This window comes from Atta cephalotes (assembly GCF_000143395.1).
Source record: "Atta cephalotes unplaced genomic scaffold scaffold00087, whole genome shotgun sequence".
Taxonomy (NCBI): domain Eukaryota; kingdom Metazoa; phylum Arthropoda; class Insecta; order Hymenoptera; family Formicidae; genus Atta; species Atta cephalotes.
In genome coordinates this window covers 361,151-380,578 of record NW_012130151.1, presented here as the reverse complement: position 1 = coordinate 380,578, position 19,428 = coordinate 361,151, and the positions used below count along the sequence as shown (strand labels likewise).

Below are 19,428 nucleotides of genomic sequence, written 5' to 3'. Positions count from 1 at the left end.
ATATATATATGTGTGTTTCATACGGAAGTTAGAATAAACTTGAGCAGTCAGGCAGTGGATCGATAATGTCGGGATACGCAGTGTTTATTAAATGTGGTTGAACAATGCAACCCCGTGCTATTTTTTCCTTTTACCTGGCATTGTTCGCTCCACTTTCCAAGTCCCTACAATTTTTCTCTTATATTTATTAGAATCAAAGACTATGAGTCTTAACCAGATGATAATTGTTGGAAATTAATCTAAAATTTAACTAAAAGTACATAAGAATAATCAAACAAAATAATAAGTAAAAAATATATGTTTCAATGGGTCATCTTCAGTGTACAATCTTTAAAAAAACAAACAAACTTTGCGATTTGATTGTCGTATATATAACATAAATATAGCAATTTAATAACATATTTCTTTTCAAATTTTATGTACTGTTATGAAAATTTAATCGTTCTTCTTCTTAGAATATTTCACATCCATATCTCTAATGTTCTATATTCTTCTCTATATTTCAATTAATATAGACAGTAATGCAATTTTAATTCACTTATTGCAATTTTATGATTAAAAGGCATTTTCCGTATCTATATTCAATTAATTGTTGACTAAGCAATTGTATAATTTAAATTCATTTCAACTATAACTTATTTATACCTTTAAGTGTCCAATAATTCCAAATTGCAAAAAATTTATAATCCACAAAGATATTAATATAGAATAAATCATGTAAAAACGTTAACTTTTTAAAGATTCAACCAATGATTACGGAATAGAAGCAAAGGTATTATGTAAAAGGAGATGTAGTGAAAAGAGAAGTGATAGTGGACAGAAAGAAAGGAGACCAATTAGGAAAGAGACCAGTTAGGAAGATAATGATTGTAAGATCGCAAGGTATGAATCGGAAAGAGATTCCGTGTTACTCTGCCTGTTCAATCCATGTTGTTTTTTTATGTTAACATCTCTGAAATCAATCTTTTACTATAAGATGGTTCATTATCTAATATCTTAATCTTATCCCATTTAAAATTATGATCATATTTCAAGCGGTGATTGGAAATTAGTTCTTTTATTAATTTCATTTACATGTTCATGTATTCTAGTTTTCAATTTTCTTTTAGTCTGGCCCATATATGTACTTTGCCACACGGAACAACAAAAAAATTGCGATCTAATGATTGGTACTTTACAGTACCTTATGCTAGAATCTTCTCCGAATCTTTTATTCCAATCGCATTTGGCATTAATAGAAGGACAGTCTTTATCATCCCTAACCTTTTATAAAAGTACATCACTCATGGTAAAGATGTTTTAGATTATATGTCGCATCAAGGAGTAATATATATAAGATTTCTTATCATGATTGTGATGCGATTGTGGGCCAGACTAAAAGAAAATTGAAAACTAGAATGTTGTATATCTTGGTAAGAGTACTCCTTAAGATCCTCACTAAGTACGGAATATTTATTTTCCACAATAAAATATTTTTTATAACTAAAAAACTGTGAATAAGGTAGTAATTTGAATGTTTAAATTACATAATATATCATTGACTTATTTAAAAAACATATCTAATGCTTAATTATTTCAATTATCACTAAAAGTAGACTAACTAGTAGACTAAAAACAACTTATCTAATAATTTCATTTGTGTTATACGAAAAACATATGTGTGTTTGGCGGCCGAGTACAAATTAGTGTATTGAACATATTCTGTTCTACGCTTATGCAAACATAGACATATGCTTTTTGGTTATTAAGATATTTGCACGTGTTTATCTCCAGGCTCGACTAATCCCTCTATGTGAGCGCGCGCGCGCGCGCGCGCGCGCGTGTGTGTGTGTGTGTGTGTGTGTGTGTGCATGTGTGTGTGTATTCTACATTATTTTTTTATATATTAATTAATAAGAAATAATATTTATTGCAATATTCACATTATTATATATTATTAAGATAAGTCAAATGCTAAACAAAATATTTTGTTTACACAAACATTGAATTTAAATATTGTATTTCTACATATATTGACATTTTATAATAATCAAATATTATTCTTATAAAGATTATAAAAGGTTCAGTCTCCTATACATTCGTCCTACTTGCAATGTATTGAAATGGAATTACATTCTATTTACATTGTTAACAGTTATTGTTAATAATTATTGTTTAGTTATAAAAAAATGTGCAGATATATTAATAATAACAAAAACCATTGCAGAATTACTTACCATTTTCTTTCACTTATCTTGTATGCGTATATACATTGATCGAGAGTAAGAATCATACATTTGAGAATCAGGTGATGGATAACCCAAGATACGCAATATTAAATAATGTCGAACAATATAGTTCCGTGTTTTTTCCTCCCGCATTAATATTGTCCCCCTAATATTGTTCGCACTTTGTTCTTGACAATTAAATTTTATTTTTATTTTCCAACGGTATTCCATTCGATTATATTGTATGTACTTGCTGCCCGCATGGCTGTTTGCTTTTTTAAATTTCATGATTTGGTACTATCATGGTATCCTGATCATAGAAAGATCATAAAATAAAGAAAGAAGGAGAGAAAATGGATAAAAGGGGAAAAAATTTTTTATACTTGCTGTTCCTTTTTATAATACCGTAGTTCTAATCGAGTTCTTATGGTATCAAAAGTATATTTAATGAGAAATCCCTCCCAATCAATTGCATATAATGCGCTTTAGCGTTGTAATTTTTAACAAGCTTCGCTCCTTGATCAAACATACAGAGCTTGCAAACATTTGATGTTTTAGAATATGATAAATGTTATAGAATATAATAAATAAGCTTTTTTCAATTATAAAAATGTCCGTGAACAGTGAGTTTGTCTACAGAATTTGTTTTCTTTGACATCTGACAAGACGTGTCGTGTACCTACTTATTATTTTGCATGTATCGTCTAGGTTTTTCATTTTTAATTGTAATTCAAAATGTCATTATGCTTACTTTGTATTGCACAATTGTATCAATAAGCTGTGGATTTGATTAATAATTTGAGCAACTTTTTAACATACATCCATTTCTTCAAATTGATTATATCATCTAAATCTATCAATGGTGAATCTTAGGTTATTGCACAAGAAAGCGACTATTTTCTAAATCTAGTACTAAATATTAAACTAGTACTAAAAGTTAAACATTAAACTAAAGTATATAAAATCAGTATATAAAAAATAAAAAAATCTCTGTAGTATTAAAAACATTAGTATTAAAAACAATAGTATTAAAAAATTATAATTATTGTTATTTTTGTATAATTCTTTGAATAATATGACAATTATTTCTATGTAATCAAATAAAATTATTTCTTTTTCTACCTCTTCTTCGTATAATCAAATATTACTTAGAATTTTTATAACGTTGAAGTAAAATTATAATGCCTAAACAGTCTTTTCTTAAAAATTAACGTGAGCTTTTTGCATTTAATATTTTTTTACAATTTATCATTTGCCAGGAACGCCGATGCGCCATTGCTGGAATATAAAAAACTTTACTCAATCGATCTTCTGCTTCTAGTTTACTTTTTCATGATTACTGCGAGCAACATGTATCTAATATGCACAAGAGTTTCATCCAAAATCGTGCGATTTACATATTTCAGGAGAACAAGTTGCGAACGCAGTCGCATTTACCATAATTTGCGAGGAAAAATATCTTTTGATATTGAGGAAATAAAATTTCTTCGAAAGAAAAACGCCTCTCTCTTATGTTTCTTTCTTCTTCAAAAAATTCTCCCCCATTTACGGAAACACAAAACTTTTCTTATGGTTACAGAGGTTTAATGTTCTTTGTACGTTTGCATGTTGTTGTCCTATCTGTTGTTGCTTGAATTTTTAAAGAAAATAATGGCGCACTGCGCCATACTTCACTGTTCTGCCCAAGAATTTGAGAGAGATAAGGACTACCCAGAAACTTCTTTCTTTCTTATCGACAATGCTGCACACAGTCTATGCAAGTCGATCAAAATATTTAATAAACTTTACTTCATAGGAGGGTGCTACCACTTATGTTTTCTTCTAAGCTCTCAGTATGTACAGAGACACTACAGCATACACATCGAATAATTAATTAGATGTCATTTATAACACCGTTAAAAATTCCCTTGGCGGAATCAATACGTGTAAACAGTGTAAAATAATAGGAAAATAATAATATTAAAAATATGAAAGTGAAGAATACTGTTAGCAAAGTGATAGAAATTTGGTTTCGAATTTTTGGCATTTGGCCGAATATGTCGTGTGTTTCTTTGTATAGACTATTCTGGACTATCTCGATTATAATCGAGCAAATTTTTCAATATCGATATATCTTAATGCGTTTCCATTCGATTGAATTTTCCGAGTTAATGCATATTTTGGGTTCAGCAATGACATATACGATATTGTTAATTAAACTTGTCATTTTTTGGTGTAAACAGCGGTGAGATACGCAGCAGTAAAGCTCATAGTAATATGCACTATCAGTGAAAAATTTGTTTTAAATATTATTTATTTTAATTATATTTAACTAACAAGTAAGTTATTCAGACACATTAAGTGATTTAACTCTATTTAACAATTACTCTGACAAATAAAATAAATTATTTAGCAATTGCAAACATGAACAATGTAATAAAGTAAAATTTAAAATAAATTGTTGTAATAATAATTAATTACTGTATGCAAAAGAGAAATAAAAGCAGATACGCATCGGTGAAGTCATTGTACAACGATAAATTTTTCATCGATAGTTCACATAATGCTTCATTCCGACCGTTGTTATGATTATGACCAATCAAAATCATTTTTAGAACTTTCAACAGGATATTAATAATGATGACGGTCGACTGGGAAAAATATTCTGGCACAAAATTCAGTATGTTCGCGACATGCAATGCTAAATTGTCGCAACGCTTCGCTAACATAACGGTAATTCTTTATTCGACAACTATAATTTTTTTTAGTAGCAAAATTTTCGTAAAGCAAGTGGATGACAACAACGCTTCCATGTCCACACGGTTGCTCATTCTAGAGATGGATCTACCATTTGACGCTAATCGAAGATTCGTATATGAATCAGTCATAATTACTCAATTTGTTAATCTACTATTCTGTGCCGACGCAAACTGTTTAATAAATGCTCTACTCATAAATCTGGTAAGTTTTGCAAGACGTAAAAGATATATTATCATTGTTCATAAAAGTCAATTTCTTGAAATTTTATTAGTCAATCAGTTGTCAATTGGAATGTACAGTGGATCACAGAAACGATATTTTTTTTAAATTGATTTCTAATCTGCTCTCACCGGAGAGATTGGTTCTTTATTATATGTCTAATCATTTACGTTCAAACACTCTACAAACAAATTGAGTTCCGGAACTCATCGAAAAAAAATGTTACAACTTTTCTGTTCACAAGATGCTGTCGATATCTATAGATCAGTAAGTCAGGTTGCCTGTCTACATATGAGTAGGAGCACGCTTTACTATTGGGTTGTCCGGAAAGTTCGTGCCGCAAAAGATTTAAATTTAATAAATGTATATTAAAATTTAAATCTTCTGCGTTTCAATTTTCCTTAAAAATCGGCACTTTCCGGACAACCCAATATTTATGCGGAATAAGATTAGATCGCATGTCCGGCGCGGAAGGAGACAAAAGAAATTAAATTTTATATTCTGATATAGTGTAAAATTCAATAATATTATATAAAATATGTATTTATAATAATACAAATAATATCTGACTTAATCTAACAAATGAAATTTAATAAATATTTTAAAATATATAATTATAAATTATAATACATATAATTATATTTTTAAATATCTAATTATAAATTATAATTATATATTTTTTAATATTTATTAAATTTCATTTATGTTAGATTAAATCAGATATTATTTATATGATTAAATACATATTTTATATCATATTATTGAATTTTACATTATACCAGAATGTAAAATTCAATTTCTCTTGTTTTCTCCACCGGACTTGCGATTTAATCTTATTCCGCATTATCAATAACGCGTTCCCTTGCCCATTGGCAGATAGGCATCCACTTACTGATCTGTAGGTATCAGTAGAGAACAATCTGTATACATATATGTATTTATTGTCTACATGATTAAAAATAATTAATAGATAATTTTGATTTATGCTGCTTCTTAAAGCTTAAAAATTTTAAGATTTTGTGTAACCTAAATTGAATTCAAGCATTAAAATATTTTTTTCACGGCTTCCATTAAGTGACTCTTAAGAAGAATATATATTTTAGATATTGCATATAGGCGGACAAATTGATATTCTTCGAGAGGGATTAAAGGAAGTTTTTCCAAAGAATGGAAAGTGTAATCCGAGTCTTTTTACGGTAAAGAAGATAATCAAGAAGCATCAGAAAATCATCACATTTTCAGAGCACATCGAAGATCTATACACGTATATTGCGATGGTGCTATTCGTATCAGATACTCTGATTATCTGCTGCTTAGGTTTTACCATGATTGCGGTAAGCAAATCTTTGATTAATTTCATGATAAACAAAGGATATAAAAATCATTGTTAAATTTATGTAAATTAGAAAAACACTAATTCGTACCCTTAATTATTCATTACTTTTCCACTTTTCCATTGCTCTTAGGAGTTTCTTAATGTTCCAGTCGATCGATCAACCCGATGCTATGAAAAGTATAACCAAAAACTTCTTATTTTATATTGTTATAAATGTGGAAGCGTTTGTATATTGTTTCGCTGGAGAATATTTGAGCGCTAAGGTTAGATATTGGGACCAACATATTGTTCATGATAAATAGTAGAATATTACATAATTGATTTTGTGTATAAAAGCTACAAGATCCATTATTTAATAGAACAAAAGTATCGGAGATGCTGCATACGCTTCCCATTGGTACGAATCAGATTCTAGAGACAGTCGAATTATATTGTCCTTGATAATGAGGTCGCAAAATCAATTAACCATTACAATAGGAAAGATAATGAATTTATCTTTGGAACAATATAGTACTGTAAGTTTATCTCAGCAAGTTATCTTGCTTTATATGTAAAACTTTTTAACACAGATTTTATGCTGAAAATTATCTGTTTTGAATGCTGCAATATTTATATTGTATTACATTATTAAAACAAATGAAATAACAAATTGAATTTAAATATTTATATTTTTTATATTGATATTTTATAATAATTATAATAATACTCTTATAGATTGTAAAAGCTTCAGCTTCTTATATATCGGTCCTCCTTGCAATGTATTGAGAAAGGTGAAACTACATTCAATTATAAAAAATTTTTGTAATTACCTTTAACAACTGGTAGTTTGATTAGTAACAACGAAATTTGCACATAAATTAAAAGTGACAAAAGTGACGTTTTATTATTACTTGTTACCTGTTACATTTTCTTCCATGGCATACACTTACATGCATGTATGCATTGTTCATTTGCATGTGTATTTCATATAAGAGTTAGAATAAGCCCGAGCAGTCAGGCAGTAGATCGATAATGTCGGGATACGAAGTGTTTATTAAATATGGTCGAACAATGCAACCCCATGCTATTTTCTCCTCCTGCCTGGTATTGTTCGCTCCACTTTGCAAGTCCCTACAATTTTCCTCTTATATTTTTTTACGGGTCTTCCAGTCGAACATTATATACTCGCACGTCGTTTTGAATTTTTAATCTTCATAATTCATCACTATCATTGTTATCCTATCGAGAAAGAAAAAAAAAGTGGATAGCGATAAAACGGGAGAACGAATTGTAAACTTTATGTTTCTCTTTACAATTTTGTAAACATAAATCTATAATTGTGTATCTTATGTGTGATGTCAAACAAGTTTTTAATGATTTATCGCTCTCTGTCAATTACGTGCGAAGTATTTTATGTTTCAGTTTTCAGCAGATTATTTCACGATATTTCAAGGAAATACATATGTCAATATTTGATGCTTTGTAAGTCGTTGATAGAGAATTCTTTGTTCTCGTAATTACGCAAATGATTGCTTCGAAGAGTTTCTTTATAAAATTCGTTATTCGTCATCTTTGACATCTGGCTTGACGTGATGTGCCATTTTGCATAAATTATTTTGTTTTGTTGAATTAATTATTGTTAAAGTTTATCGGTATATTTACTTTGTATTGTACCATCACATTAATGAGTTGAAGAATTGATGAATAATTTGAGCAGTTCTTTTCCAATCGAACAAACAATGTTTTTAAAACATTTTTTAAATATTCATTTTATATAAAAATATTAAATAAATATTTTTTAAGTGTTATGTGTAGATTGATTAGTGCACAGCTGATTGCTCTTCAAATTAACCATCTTCTAGATCTAACGATGAATTAGCCTGATGACTCTATAAAGTGCTTCTTTTTCATGCAATAAAAGTATTAAATGATAAAGTATTATAAAATTATTTTATAAAATTATTCCGAAATTATTCAGTTTTTCCCATACAGAAAGTCCCGCGATTATATCTTAATGATAACTGTGGATTAAACAGAAAGCAAGAGATCTGTTCAGCATTCACATGACGATGAACATCGCTAATCTGTCACATCGTGTTTCAAAATCAATTATTGGTCTTCATGTAATCATCGTAGTGACCTACAGTCTCAGCATAATTTTGCTTAATATTGAAGGTAATAACTTTAATATTGTACATCAGTTACTGTCATTTGAGGATTTATCCTGAGAGGATTTATCGTCGTAATTGAAATAATTTGTAGAAAAAAGATGTACGCACATACATGCACGCACAAGTTAAAATTGTATTTAGTTAATAATAATTTAAAAACCTTTTAATTTCTTTATGGCTACAGTTTATTTTTGTATATTTTAAATATTCATCATCTCTAAAAAAGAATGATTTAACTAGAATCGCTTGTAACTTGACTATTCTAATAACGATGCGATTTGTTCTCGAAAGACTTCCTCTGTGTTCTATATGATATTTTCTTATGCTTATTTTAATAAACTTATATATCTTTACTTATAATAAATATTATTACTTATAGTATCTTTACTTATATATCTTTATCTATAGTAAATTTAATATTTGTACTTGCTTTAAAATGAACTTAATGCTAATAAACAATTCTTAATTGTCTATGTTGCTTCACATAATTTCGATATTATAACAGATTTTATTGGAAGAAATTATATAAATTATGAGAATGCATTGATTAATATACATTAAAATATAATACATTGACTAAAATGCATCTTTATCATCATTTTCCGCTTTTGTAAAGTATTCAAAATAATCCAAATATGTAAAATTTACCGTGAACCATCAAACAATTTATTTTCCCGCCTTCTTTAGTGTATAGAGACTATAAATTAGATAATTAAATCATGATAATATCAAGTTATAGTATAAAATCAAAGTAATAATTAAAATAAAAATTGAAATAATAATATAAAATCATAGAAGATAATTAATAATTACAAACGGGACTTTTAGGAAAAGATAATTAGCAAACGGAACTTTTAGGAATCGGTATGTTTATTTCGATTGATGATAAAACAATCCTTTATAAATAATATATTTGTTGAAAGTTTCCGTTAACTTCTAGCCTTCATCAGCGAATTTATTATAAAATCCATAAAAATCTTTATCCTTTATTATACTCCGATATCAAATTTCCCATAACTTAAAGTTTAATAACTTAATAATTAATAACTTAAATTTAAAACTTAAAGTAATAAGCTGGATAATCAACGATACTTTACCTTAAATATAATAAATGAATTAGAATCGAAAAGTATGATGTGTCTTATGTTGGACAAACATATAGATAAAAACGAGGATTTTCGATCACAAAAATCATCAATAAAAATAAAACCAATTCTTCGGATTCGTTGTCACGAATCATAGGACACATCAAAATCATGTTTTGATTGGAATAACGTTCAAATATTAGACAAAGAACGTAATTATAATAAAAGACTAATATCAGAAATGATAAACATCAAGCGATAAAAGAATGATATTAATTTAAAAAGAAAGAGTTACTTAATTCTTCATATTTTTGTTATTTGATCGATGACTAAAAGCTTATAGCTAAAAATAATACATTTTCATTACGATTAACACTGCAGCATGAACATCATCATCTTATACAATATATATATTATATTTATTTAATTATCGTCATTTCGTTTTAAATTTCAATTCACGAGAAAAAGAATTTGCGTTATAACAACTATGGTATTAGGACTAATTTGTATTTGATGTACTTCTGAGGTAAATCTCCACAGCAATTCTTGTAAATTTTTTAATATTTTTCGATTTTAATATTTATTTATTATATTTAAGGTCAAATATCGTTGATCATTCAGTTTATTAACTGATGGGACTTATGGGGAATTTGATGTGTAATCACAGGATGAAGATTTTTATGTAATACATTCGTTGAGGCTAGAATTAAAGGTTAGAAATAAAGGCTAGAAATTAGCCGAAATGTTCGACAAATATATTATTTATAGAGGATTGTTTTAATTGAAATAAACCCACAATTATTATAGCGCCGATTTCTAAAGGCCCATTTGTAATTTATTAATTGTTTTAATATAAGGAATATTATTTTATTTGTAAGTATCATAAGAGTAATAAAAAAATATAAATATACAATACAAAGAAGTTATTATTATTGTTATTTTATATGATACTTCAAATAATATTGTATTTACATTTAATATAATTAAATTATTTATTTTTTCTTTTACATGTAAAATAAAAAATTGAAAAAATATAAATTACATTATTATAAATATTCCTTCTTATTACATAATCAAATGTTACTTCAGAGTTTTATTAATGCTTAAATGGTATTGTAATGACTATTAAACAATCTTTTCTGAAAGATTAACGTAAGATCTTCACATTTTATAATCTTTTTTTTTATAACTTGTACAATACTTGTCATTTACGAGTAACTTTGTTATTCCGTAAATTTCACTCAACTCCGTTGCTATTCAAATATAAAACTTTATTCAGCAGTTTGCTTTCTCGTCTTCCTGGTTTACTTTTTTCATTAGAGTTATATCCAAAATTGCACGATTTATATATTTCAGAATAATAGTAGTGAACGCTGGCCATACACTTATCGTAATGTACAAGGAAGAATATTCTTTGATATTGAGAAAATAAAATCTTAAAAAAAAATATCTCTTTCCTCTGTTCAATCTTTTCTCTTCTTCAAAAAATTCTCCCCCATTTACGGAAATACAAAACTTTTCTTATGATCACCGAACATGGTTTTAATACTATATTCTGTCCACGTTTGCACGTGCTATGGTTGCTATCTGCTGTCACTTGAATTTTTAAAGGAAATAATGCATTGCCTTTTACTTCATTGTTTCGCTCGAGAATTCGAGAGGGACAGGGTCGTCTACCTGAAAACTTTTATTTTTTATCCACAATAGTGTACGCAATATGTGTACGTTCCGATCAAAATATTTAATAAGCCGTGGCTCATAGGAGAGTATCCACCACTCCCGGTCTCTTTCAAGTTCTGTTTGTATAGAAACACTATATCGTGCACATCATACGATCACTCAAGTGTTTCTTGTAACACTGTGCTTCTTGTAAACATTCTCTTCTCGATGCATATTAACAGTGTACAATAATAAAAAAATAATAGAAATATGAAAGTAAGGAATATTGTTAGCCCAGCTATAGAAATTTGGTTCCGAATTTTTGGCATTTGGCCAAATATGTCGTGTGCTTCGTTGTGTAGACTACTCTGGACTATCTTAATCATAATCGAGCAAGTTTTACAATATCGATATATCATAATGCATTTCCATTTGATTGAGTTTACCGAGATAATGCATATTTTGGGTTCAACAATGACGTATACAATATTTTTAATTAAACTTGTCATTTTTTGGTGTAAACAGCGGTGAGATAAGCAAGATCGGTGACACATATTGATATGCACTATCAGATCGGTGAAAAATTTGTTTAAGATTATTTTATTTAATTATAATTAATTATACCATTTAGCCTAGTTAAATAAATAATATAAAATTGCATCTTAATTCGACAATTATTACGTTGGTCTGTAAAATAAATTATTTGACAAATGCAATGTGAACGAAACTAAATTAAAGACAAATTGCTAATAAATTAACTACTATACGCGATAAAAAAAATGAGAGGACACGCATCTGTAAATTTATTGCGCAATGATAAATTTTTCATCGATGTTTTTTTTAACGCTTCATTGATTATGACCATTGAAAACTATTCGTAGAACGTTCAACAGGATATTAATAATGATGGCAATTGATTGGGAAAAGTGTTTTAACACGAAATTCAGTATGTTCGCGATATGTAATGCCAAACTGTCACAGCGCTTTGTTAATATGACAGTGATTCTATATTCGACAACTGTACTTCTTATGAGTAGCAAGATTTTTCTAAAACATGCGGATGACAATATAGCTTCCAACATTTCTACACGATTGTTCATTATAGATATGGATCTACCATTTGATGCTAATCAAAGATTCGTATATGAATTAATCATAATTGCTCAATTCTTTTTTTCGTTGTTATGTGCCGATGCAAACTGCTTGTTGAATGCCCTGCTTATAAATCTGGTGAATCTTGCTGTGCAAAAAATATTGTTATCATTAATGTTATTATTTATTATTTCTACTATTTATTAAAATTAATCTTGATATTTTGTTGATCCATCAGTTGATTAATCGAATGTACATCTTATACATTATCAAAAATAGTTTATGGAATTCTTAATTTATGCTGATTATAAAATTTTAAAAGATTATATGCAGGATATGTTTAATTTAAATAAGAAATTTAAATAATTTAAATATTATATTTATTTCAAATTTGAAAGTAATCGGCATGTAGTCTTTTGAAGCATATATTTAAAATAAATTACATAAAATTAATATTCCAACATTCCAACTTTAACGCTTTTTTTACATAATTGATTAAAAAATCTTTTTCTCGCAACTTTCATTTAAATATGACAATTAAAAATAATGTGTATTTCAGATACTGCATATAGGAGGCCAAATCGATATTCTTCGCGAAAACTTAAAGGAAATTTTTCCGAAGAATGACAAAAATCCAAGTCACTTTGAGGCGAAAGAAGCAATTAGAGAACATCAGAAAATCATTACGTTTTCAAAGTATATTGAAGATTTGTATTCATACATCGCTATGGTATTGTTCGTATCGGATTCGTTGATTATCTGTTGTTTGGGTTTTACAATTGTCGCGGTAAGTATTATATATTTTTGTATAATTCTACGGTAAAGAGGAATATACATTATAGAATTTTGCAGAATAAAAGAGCACTAATTCCTTTAAGTATTCATTACCTTATCACTTTTCCATTCCTCTTAGGACATTTCTTAATATTCCAGTCGATCGATCGACCTGATGCTTCAGAAAGTATAATCAGAAACTTTTTGTTTTATGTCGTTATAAATATGGAGGCATTCATCTTTTGTTTTTCTGGAGAATATTTAAGTATTAAGGTTAGTTATTGAGACGAATATATGGTTTGCAATAAATAAGCAGAATATTACGTAATTCGTTTTCAAAATTATAAGATCCATTAATTCTCCATTTGCTCCAATAGAGCAAAAGCATCGGAGATGCTGCTTACGCTTCCTTCTGGTACGAATCAGATTCTAGAGATAGTCGAATTATATTATCTTTGATAATGAGGTCGCAAAATCAATTAACCATTACAATTGGAAGGATAATGAATTTGTCTTTGGGACAATTTACCACTGTAAGTTTATCTCAGAGAGATACATCATTTTACACGTAAAACTTTTAAACGCATATGTTACACTGAGAAGATATTCTATTAATAATTATCTAGAATAAATAAAAAGCAAAAAATTTGTTTTCCCTTCTTAAATTGTAAATAAACTATTATTTGAATTAATTTTCGTTGTATACACACATATATATTATAATAATCAAATAATACTTTTACAGATTGTAAAAGCTTCAGCCTCCTATATATCAGTTCTACTTGCAATGTATTGAAGCGGAACTGCATTCTATTTACATTATATTTTTAATGAATGTTAATAATTGGTTTGATATTGTTTAGTCTTAAAAAAATTTGCACATAATTGAAAAATGTCGAAAATTATTATAGTATTACTTATCATTTTTTTCCATATGTGTTACATACTTGCGTGTATGCGTTTTGGTAGTAAGAATAAACTCAAAATTGTAGATCAAGCAATAGATCAATAACTCGAAATGTTTATTAATTGATGAACAATGAAACACCGTGCTACTTTCTCTCCTTCTACTTGGCAACGTTAGCGTGACTTTACAAGTTCTGACAATTTTTCTTTCATTTTTCCTCGAGTCTTCCATTCGTATATTATGTATTTGCTGTGCACGTGGCGTCTTGCATTTTTAAGTCTCATAATTCGTCGCTACCTCGTGTTACTTTGTCAAGAAAAAAAAAAGAAGAATAAGAAAGAGATAAAACAAGGACACAAATTTTGTAAATTTCTGATAACTTTTAAAGTTTCATAATTGTAGATCTATAGTTGTACATTCAAAAATTATAGGTGTAAATTCTTAACCGTGTAATGTTTATATAGGTCTCATCGAATGTTGACAGAATTATATTTAACATCTATGGAATTAAATCCACATCTATACGTTTTAGAATATGTATTAAGTGTTATTTTATGCCTGCTTTCAAGAGAACATTTAATGATTAATTGTTTTCGGTCAATTGTGAACATGCTTTTGCGTTCTTTAGTGAATTATATCACAATATTTTTCGTAAAATTAAGGAAACACGGCAAATCTAATATCGATGTCTTATATTATTATATAAAATCATTGATATCATAATAAATTCTTTTTTTCACAATTTTACGTTGCTACGAGTACAGCATTTCTCTATAAAATTTGTACTTCGAATCTTAATATAATATCTGAATCGACATGTTGTAAACCATTTCGCATAAATTGTTTTGATTCGTGAAATTAATTGTCGTTATGATATGTCGATATATATATACGTTTATTTCATATTTCTCCGTCGCATGCAACGAGCTAATGGATTTGATGAATAATTTGAGCAACTCTTTAGCGTACAGTCTATTGCTATTCAAACTGATTCTCTTTTGGAATCATCAATGAATTAACCTAATTATTCTCTATATCGCTTTTTTTTGTGCAATACAGTATCAAATAATAAACTATAAACGGCTTGAACTTATTTTATAAAGTTATTCAGAAATCATTTTTTTTATATAAAATATTTCGTGATATCTTATAATAGCCATGGATTGAATAAAAGAAGATTCGAAAGATCTGTTTAGCATGCACACGAATATAGTTAATCGATCACAGTGTTTCGAATGCTATAATTATGAGTCTTTGCACAACGGCCACAATAATCTATAGTCTCGATCAAAAAGTGATAATTTTAATATATCAACTTCGTTCGGGTTTATCCTGAAGAATAAATTTCCCTTCGACAGCAACGACAATTTAAAAAAAAACAAAACTTTAGTCATATGAAATTTCTCGTCGCCATGAAAAATAATATCAAGTTTTTATTTTTTTAATTTAAAATTATTTTATATTAATAATATATAAAAATTGATTATTACACGATATAGACAATTCTTTAACAAAAAATTTCCACAATGTAAGTAATAAATAATTATTAATTTTATTTAATTAAATTTTCCTTAAACATCTGCAATTCTCTTCACTCTTCTCTACAGCAAAGTCATCGAAAATGTATAAGGTAAACATCCCAGTAATCGGACATGTATCTATACTTAAATAAAATTTAATATTATTAATCTCAAATATTTTTTTAAATATAATATTATAATATTATAATTTAATTGCAAATAATAATTTTTTTAAATATAACTAAATTACAATAAAAAGATCATTTGAAATTAATAATAATAAATTATGTGTAAGTCCGGACAATAGGAACACGTCCGATCATTGGGACGTTTACCTTAGAGTATTTCGAAAAGCGTGTAGATTCTATGATCACAAATTATAGTACAGCATTAAGCATATATCAGACTATTATTGGAGAAATAAGAAGTTACCACAACTCGAATATGCTGCAACAGTATCATTTGTGTTTATCACATATTCGCAATTCTCCCACTTTCCTCTAGTATCATAATACATATACTCTAATCACAGTAAAATTATAAAATATATAATAAAAAAACTCAGTACTAAACAACAGTATTAAACAAATTATTGCTATTATGATATTATAAATAATATACTATTTATATTTCTGATATAATTAAATCGATTAATTTTTCACGCTTAAAATATTGATAATAATAATTACTTAATCAATACTCTACTCGCATAAACAGATATTACTTTATATTTTTATAATATTGTCATTATAACATTTATTATTATAATTTTTTATCGAAGATACATAAGCTCTTTACATTTTACAATGTCCTTTAGTCCAAATCTACAATAGATGATAAAACTCATAAGAAATTAACCAATTACAACCGAATGCAAAAAGAATAATCGATGTGATTTATCCATTTCTTATGGCTTAAAAATCTATTATAGATTCGGCTAATTTATTGCTTATAAGTATTATGCTTGTCGTTTGCAAGTAATTCCATTTACTGGAATTTAAAACTTCACTCAGCACTTCGTTCTCCGTTTCCTGCTTCTGACTTACTTCTTCACAAACATTGCGCAACCTGAATCTAACATGCATCAGAGTTCCAAAATAATACGATTTACATATTTCAGGAGAATGAATTGTTAATGCGCGTGCACACTAGCCACTTATAATGAGCGAGGAAAAATATCCTTCAATATTGAGGAAATAAAATCTTGGAAAGAGAAAAATATTCGCTTGTTCCACCCTCTTCCTCGAAAAAGTCTCTCTTATTCACGGATATACAAAACTTTTCTTACAGTTACCGAGCATAGTTTAACGTTCTGTGAATGTCGCGTGTGTTGCTATCTGTTATTGCTTGAATTTTTAAAGAAAATAATGCATTACGAGCTACACTGCCATTGAATTTGCCTAAGAATTTGAGAGGGAGAACGTCGGTCATCCGGAAATTTAATTTTTTTTATCGACAATATACACGCAATCTGTACACATTTAAATATTTAATATGCGATCAAAATATTTAATAAGCCATGTGAGAGGGTGCTCTCTCGTTCTCTTTCAAGCTCTCAGTTTGTACAAAGACATTACATCGTGCACATCATACGATCTATCAATTGTTTCTATCAATTTTTCGTAACTCTTGTTTTTTTTCTCTTATTGGATTCGATGCATATTAACAGTGCAGAATAATAAGAAAATAATAATAATATATAATATGAAAGTAAAAAATACTGTTAGCCCAGCTACAGAAATTTTATTTCGTATCTTTGGCATTTGGCCGAATACATCGTTCATTTTGTTATATAGACTATTCTGGACTATTTCGATCGTATTCGAGCAAATTGGTCAATATCGATACATTGTAAAACATTTTCATTTGATGGAGCTTTTCGAGATAATAATAATTTTAAGTTTAGCAGTGACAATGACGAGATTTTTTATTGTACTTGTCCTTTTTTGGTATAAGCAGCGGTGAGATACGCAATAGTGAGATACATAGTATAAGTACTATCAGTGAAAAATTTATTTTAAACATTGTTTAATTTATCCAAATTAAATTAATTAAGTAAATTTAGCATTACGTTTTATTTCAACAATTGCCACTTTAGATGATAAAGTTAGTTTAGATGATAAAGTTTATTCGGCAATTGCAAACGTTAACTAAAAACAATTGCTGTATTGAACAAATTATTATATACAAAAATAAAAAATAAATGGACATACATTTTGAAACTTATTGCATAACGATAAATTTTTCATCAATGATTTGCATAATGCTTCATTGCGGGCTTATGATTATAACCAATAAAATTATTTGTAGAACATTCAGTAAGATATTAACGATGATGGCAATTGACTGGGAAAAGTGTTCCAACACAAAATTTAGTATGTTCGTGACATCGTATAATGCCAAACTGTCGGAGCGCTTTGTTAACATGATGATAATTCTTCATTCGATAGCTGTAATTCTCTGTAACACTCACATCCTTGTGAAACACGTGGATGATGGCAATGCTTCCAATGTTTCCACACGATTGTTCGTTTTAGAGATGGAGCTGCCATTCGACGCTAATCAAAGATTCGTATATGAATCTGTCATAATTATCCAATTTTTTCATTTCTTGTTGTGTTCTAATGTTGTGAGCGTATTCAATGCTTTTCTCATAAATCTGGTAAGTTCTATGTAAATAGATATTGTGTCTATGTATTATTTTTATTATTCATAATATTAATTTTTTGATATTTTAATAATTTGTGTTTAATTTAATATCAATTTATTGATGAAATATTTGATTATTGTCCATATTATAAAAAATAATATATAGACCATTCTGCTGCTTTTTGAATATTTTAAAATATTTTGTACGGCATTAATTAAATTTATGTTTTAAAATATTTTTTCTCAACATTAACACAATAGTTCCATAAAAGAATGTATACATTTTAGATATTGCATATAGGCGGTCAAATCGATATTCTGCGTGAGAGTTTGCTGGGAATTATTCCGAAGAAAGACAAGGACAGCTCGAGTCATTTCACAGTAAAAGAAGTAATAAAAGAACATCAGAAAATCATTACCTTCTCAGAGCATATTGAACATCTGTATTCGTATATCGCGATGGTGCTGTTTGTATCGGATATTCTGATTATCTGCTGCTTAGGTTTTACAATTGTCGCAGTAAGTATTATAATTTTGTTTAAATCAACGATGAAAAGCAATATATACCCTATAGGAACCGCTGTTGAATTTGTATAAAGGAGAACTATTTCATGCTTTTAATTATTCAGCATTTTGTTACCTTTCCGTTACTCTTAGAATATTCCTTAATATTCCAGTCAATCGGTCGACCCGACGTTTTGAAAAATATAATTAGAGTTCTCTTATATTACTTCGCCATAAATATGGAAGCATTCATATTTTGCTTTGCTGGGGAATACTTGAGCGCTAAGGTTAGATATCAGAACGATTATATTAATCATGATAATATAAGATCATTATACACACATAATTGTTTGTATACCGCGCACACACACACACACACACACACACACACACACACACACACACACACACACACACACACACACACACACACACACACACACACACACACACACACACACACACACACACACACACACACACACACACACACACACACACACACACACACACACACACACACACACACACACACACACACACACACACGACACACACACACACACACACACACACACACACACACA

At 28.4% G+C, this 19,428-nt stretch overlaps 4 protein-coding genes across 4 annotated transcripts in view; all 4 read left to right on the top strand.

Moving 5' to 3' along the window:
• The window catches only part of LOC105624744 (odorant receptor 67c-like), a 3,689-nt gene extending 1,588 nt beyond the window's left edge, over window positions 1–2,101 (top strand). The window contains exon 5 of the mRNA XM_012206097.1: window positions 2,051–2,101. Within this exon, the coding sequence (XP_012061487.1) occupies window positions 2,051–2,101 (51 nt within the window). The remainder of the gene's footprint in view (window positions 1–2,050) is intronic.
• Window positions 2,102–5,024: 2,923 nt separating this feature from the next.
• Window positions 5,025–7,266, top strand: LOC105624743 (odorant receptor 22c-like). The gene is made up of 5 exons (XM_012206096.1): window positions 5,025–5,147; window positions 6,269–6,499; window positions 6,651–6,764; window positions 6,861–7,016; window positions 7,216–7,266. Exons 1-5 carry the CDS (start codon window positions 5,025–5,027, stop codon window positions 7,264–7,266), a joined length of 675 nt encoding a protein of 224 aa, XP_012061486.1.
• A 5,236-nt stretch (window positions 7,267–12,502) lies between these two features.
• LOC105624742 (odorant receptor 4-like) lies at window positions 12,503–14,057 on the top strand. The gene is made up of 5 exons (XM_012206095.1): window positions 12,503–12,625; window positions 13,047–13,274; window positions 13,421–13,534; window positions 13,639–13,794; window positions 14,007–14,057. Exons 1-5 carry the CDS (start codon window positions 12,503–12,505, stop codon window positions 14,055–14,057), a joined length of 672 nt encoding a protein of 223 aa, XP_012061485.1.
• Window positions 14,058–18,227: 4,170 nt separating this feature from the next.
• Window positions 18,228–19,428, top strand: part of LOC105624740 (odorant receptor 22c-like) — a 5,531-nt gene continuing 4,330 nt past the window's right edge. Inside the window, exons 1-3 of the mRNA XM_012206094.1 lie at window positions 18,228–18,350; window positions 18,626–18,856; window positions 19,015–19,128. Of these exons, the coding sequence (XP_012061484.1) occupies window positions 18,228–18,350; window positions 18,626–18,856; window positions 19,015–19,128 (468 nt within the window). The remainder of the gene's footprint in view (window positions 18,351–18,625; window positions 18,857–19,014; window positions 19,129–19,428) is intronic.

Coding starts and splice junctions, on each gene's coding strand:
- LOC105624743 (XM_012206096.1), top strand. CDS start 5,025: ATGGATCTACCATTTGACGCTAATCGAAGATTCGTATATGAATCAGTC. Junction 6,500..6,650: donor TAGGTTTTACCATGATTGCG/GTAAGCAAATCT, acceptor TTAATGTTCCAG/TCGATCGATCAACCCGATGC. Junction 6,765..6,860: donor GAGAATATTTGAGCGCTAAG/GTTAGATATTGG, acceptor ATTATTTAATAG/AACAAAAGTATCGGAGATGC.
- LOC105624742 (XM_012206095.1), top strand. CDS start 12,503: ATGGATCTACCATTTGATGCTAATCAAAGATTCGTATATGAATTAATC. Junction 12,626..13,046: donor ATGCCCTGCTTATAAATCTG/GTGAATCTTGCT, acceptor TGTGTATTTCAG/ATACTGCATATAGGAGGCCA. Junction 13,275..13,420: donor TGGGTTTTACAATTGTCGCG/GTAAGTATTATA, acceptor TTAATATTCCAG/TCGATCGATCGACCTGATGC.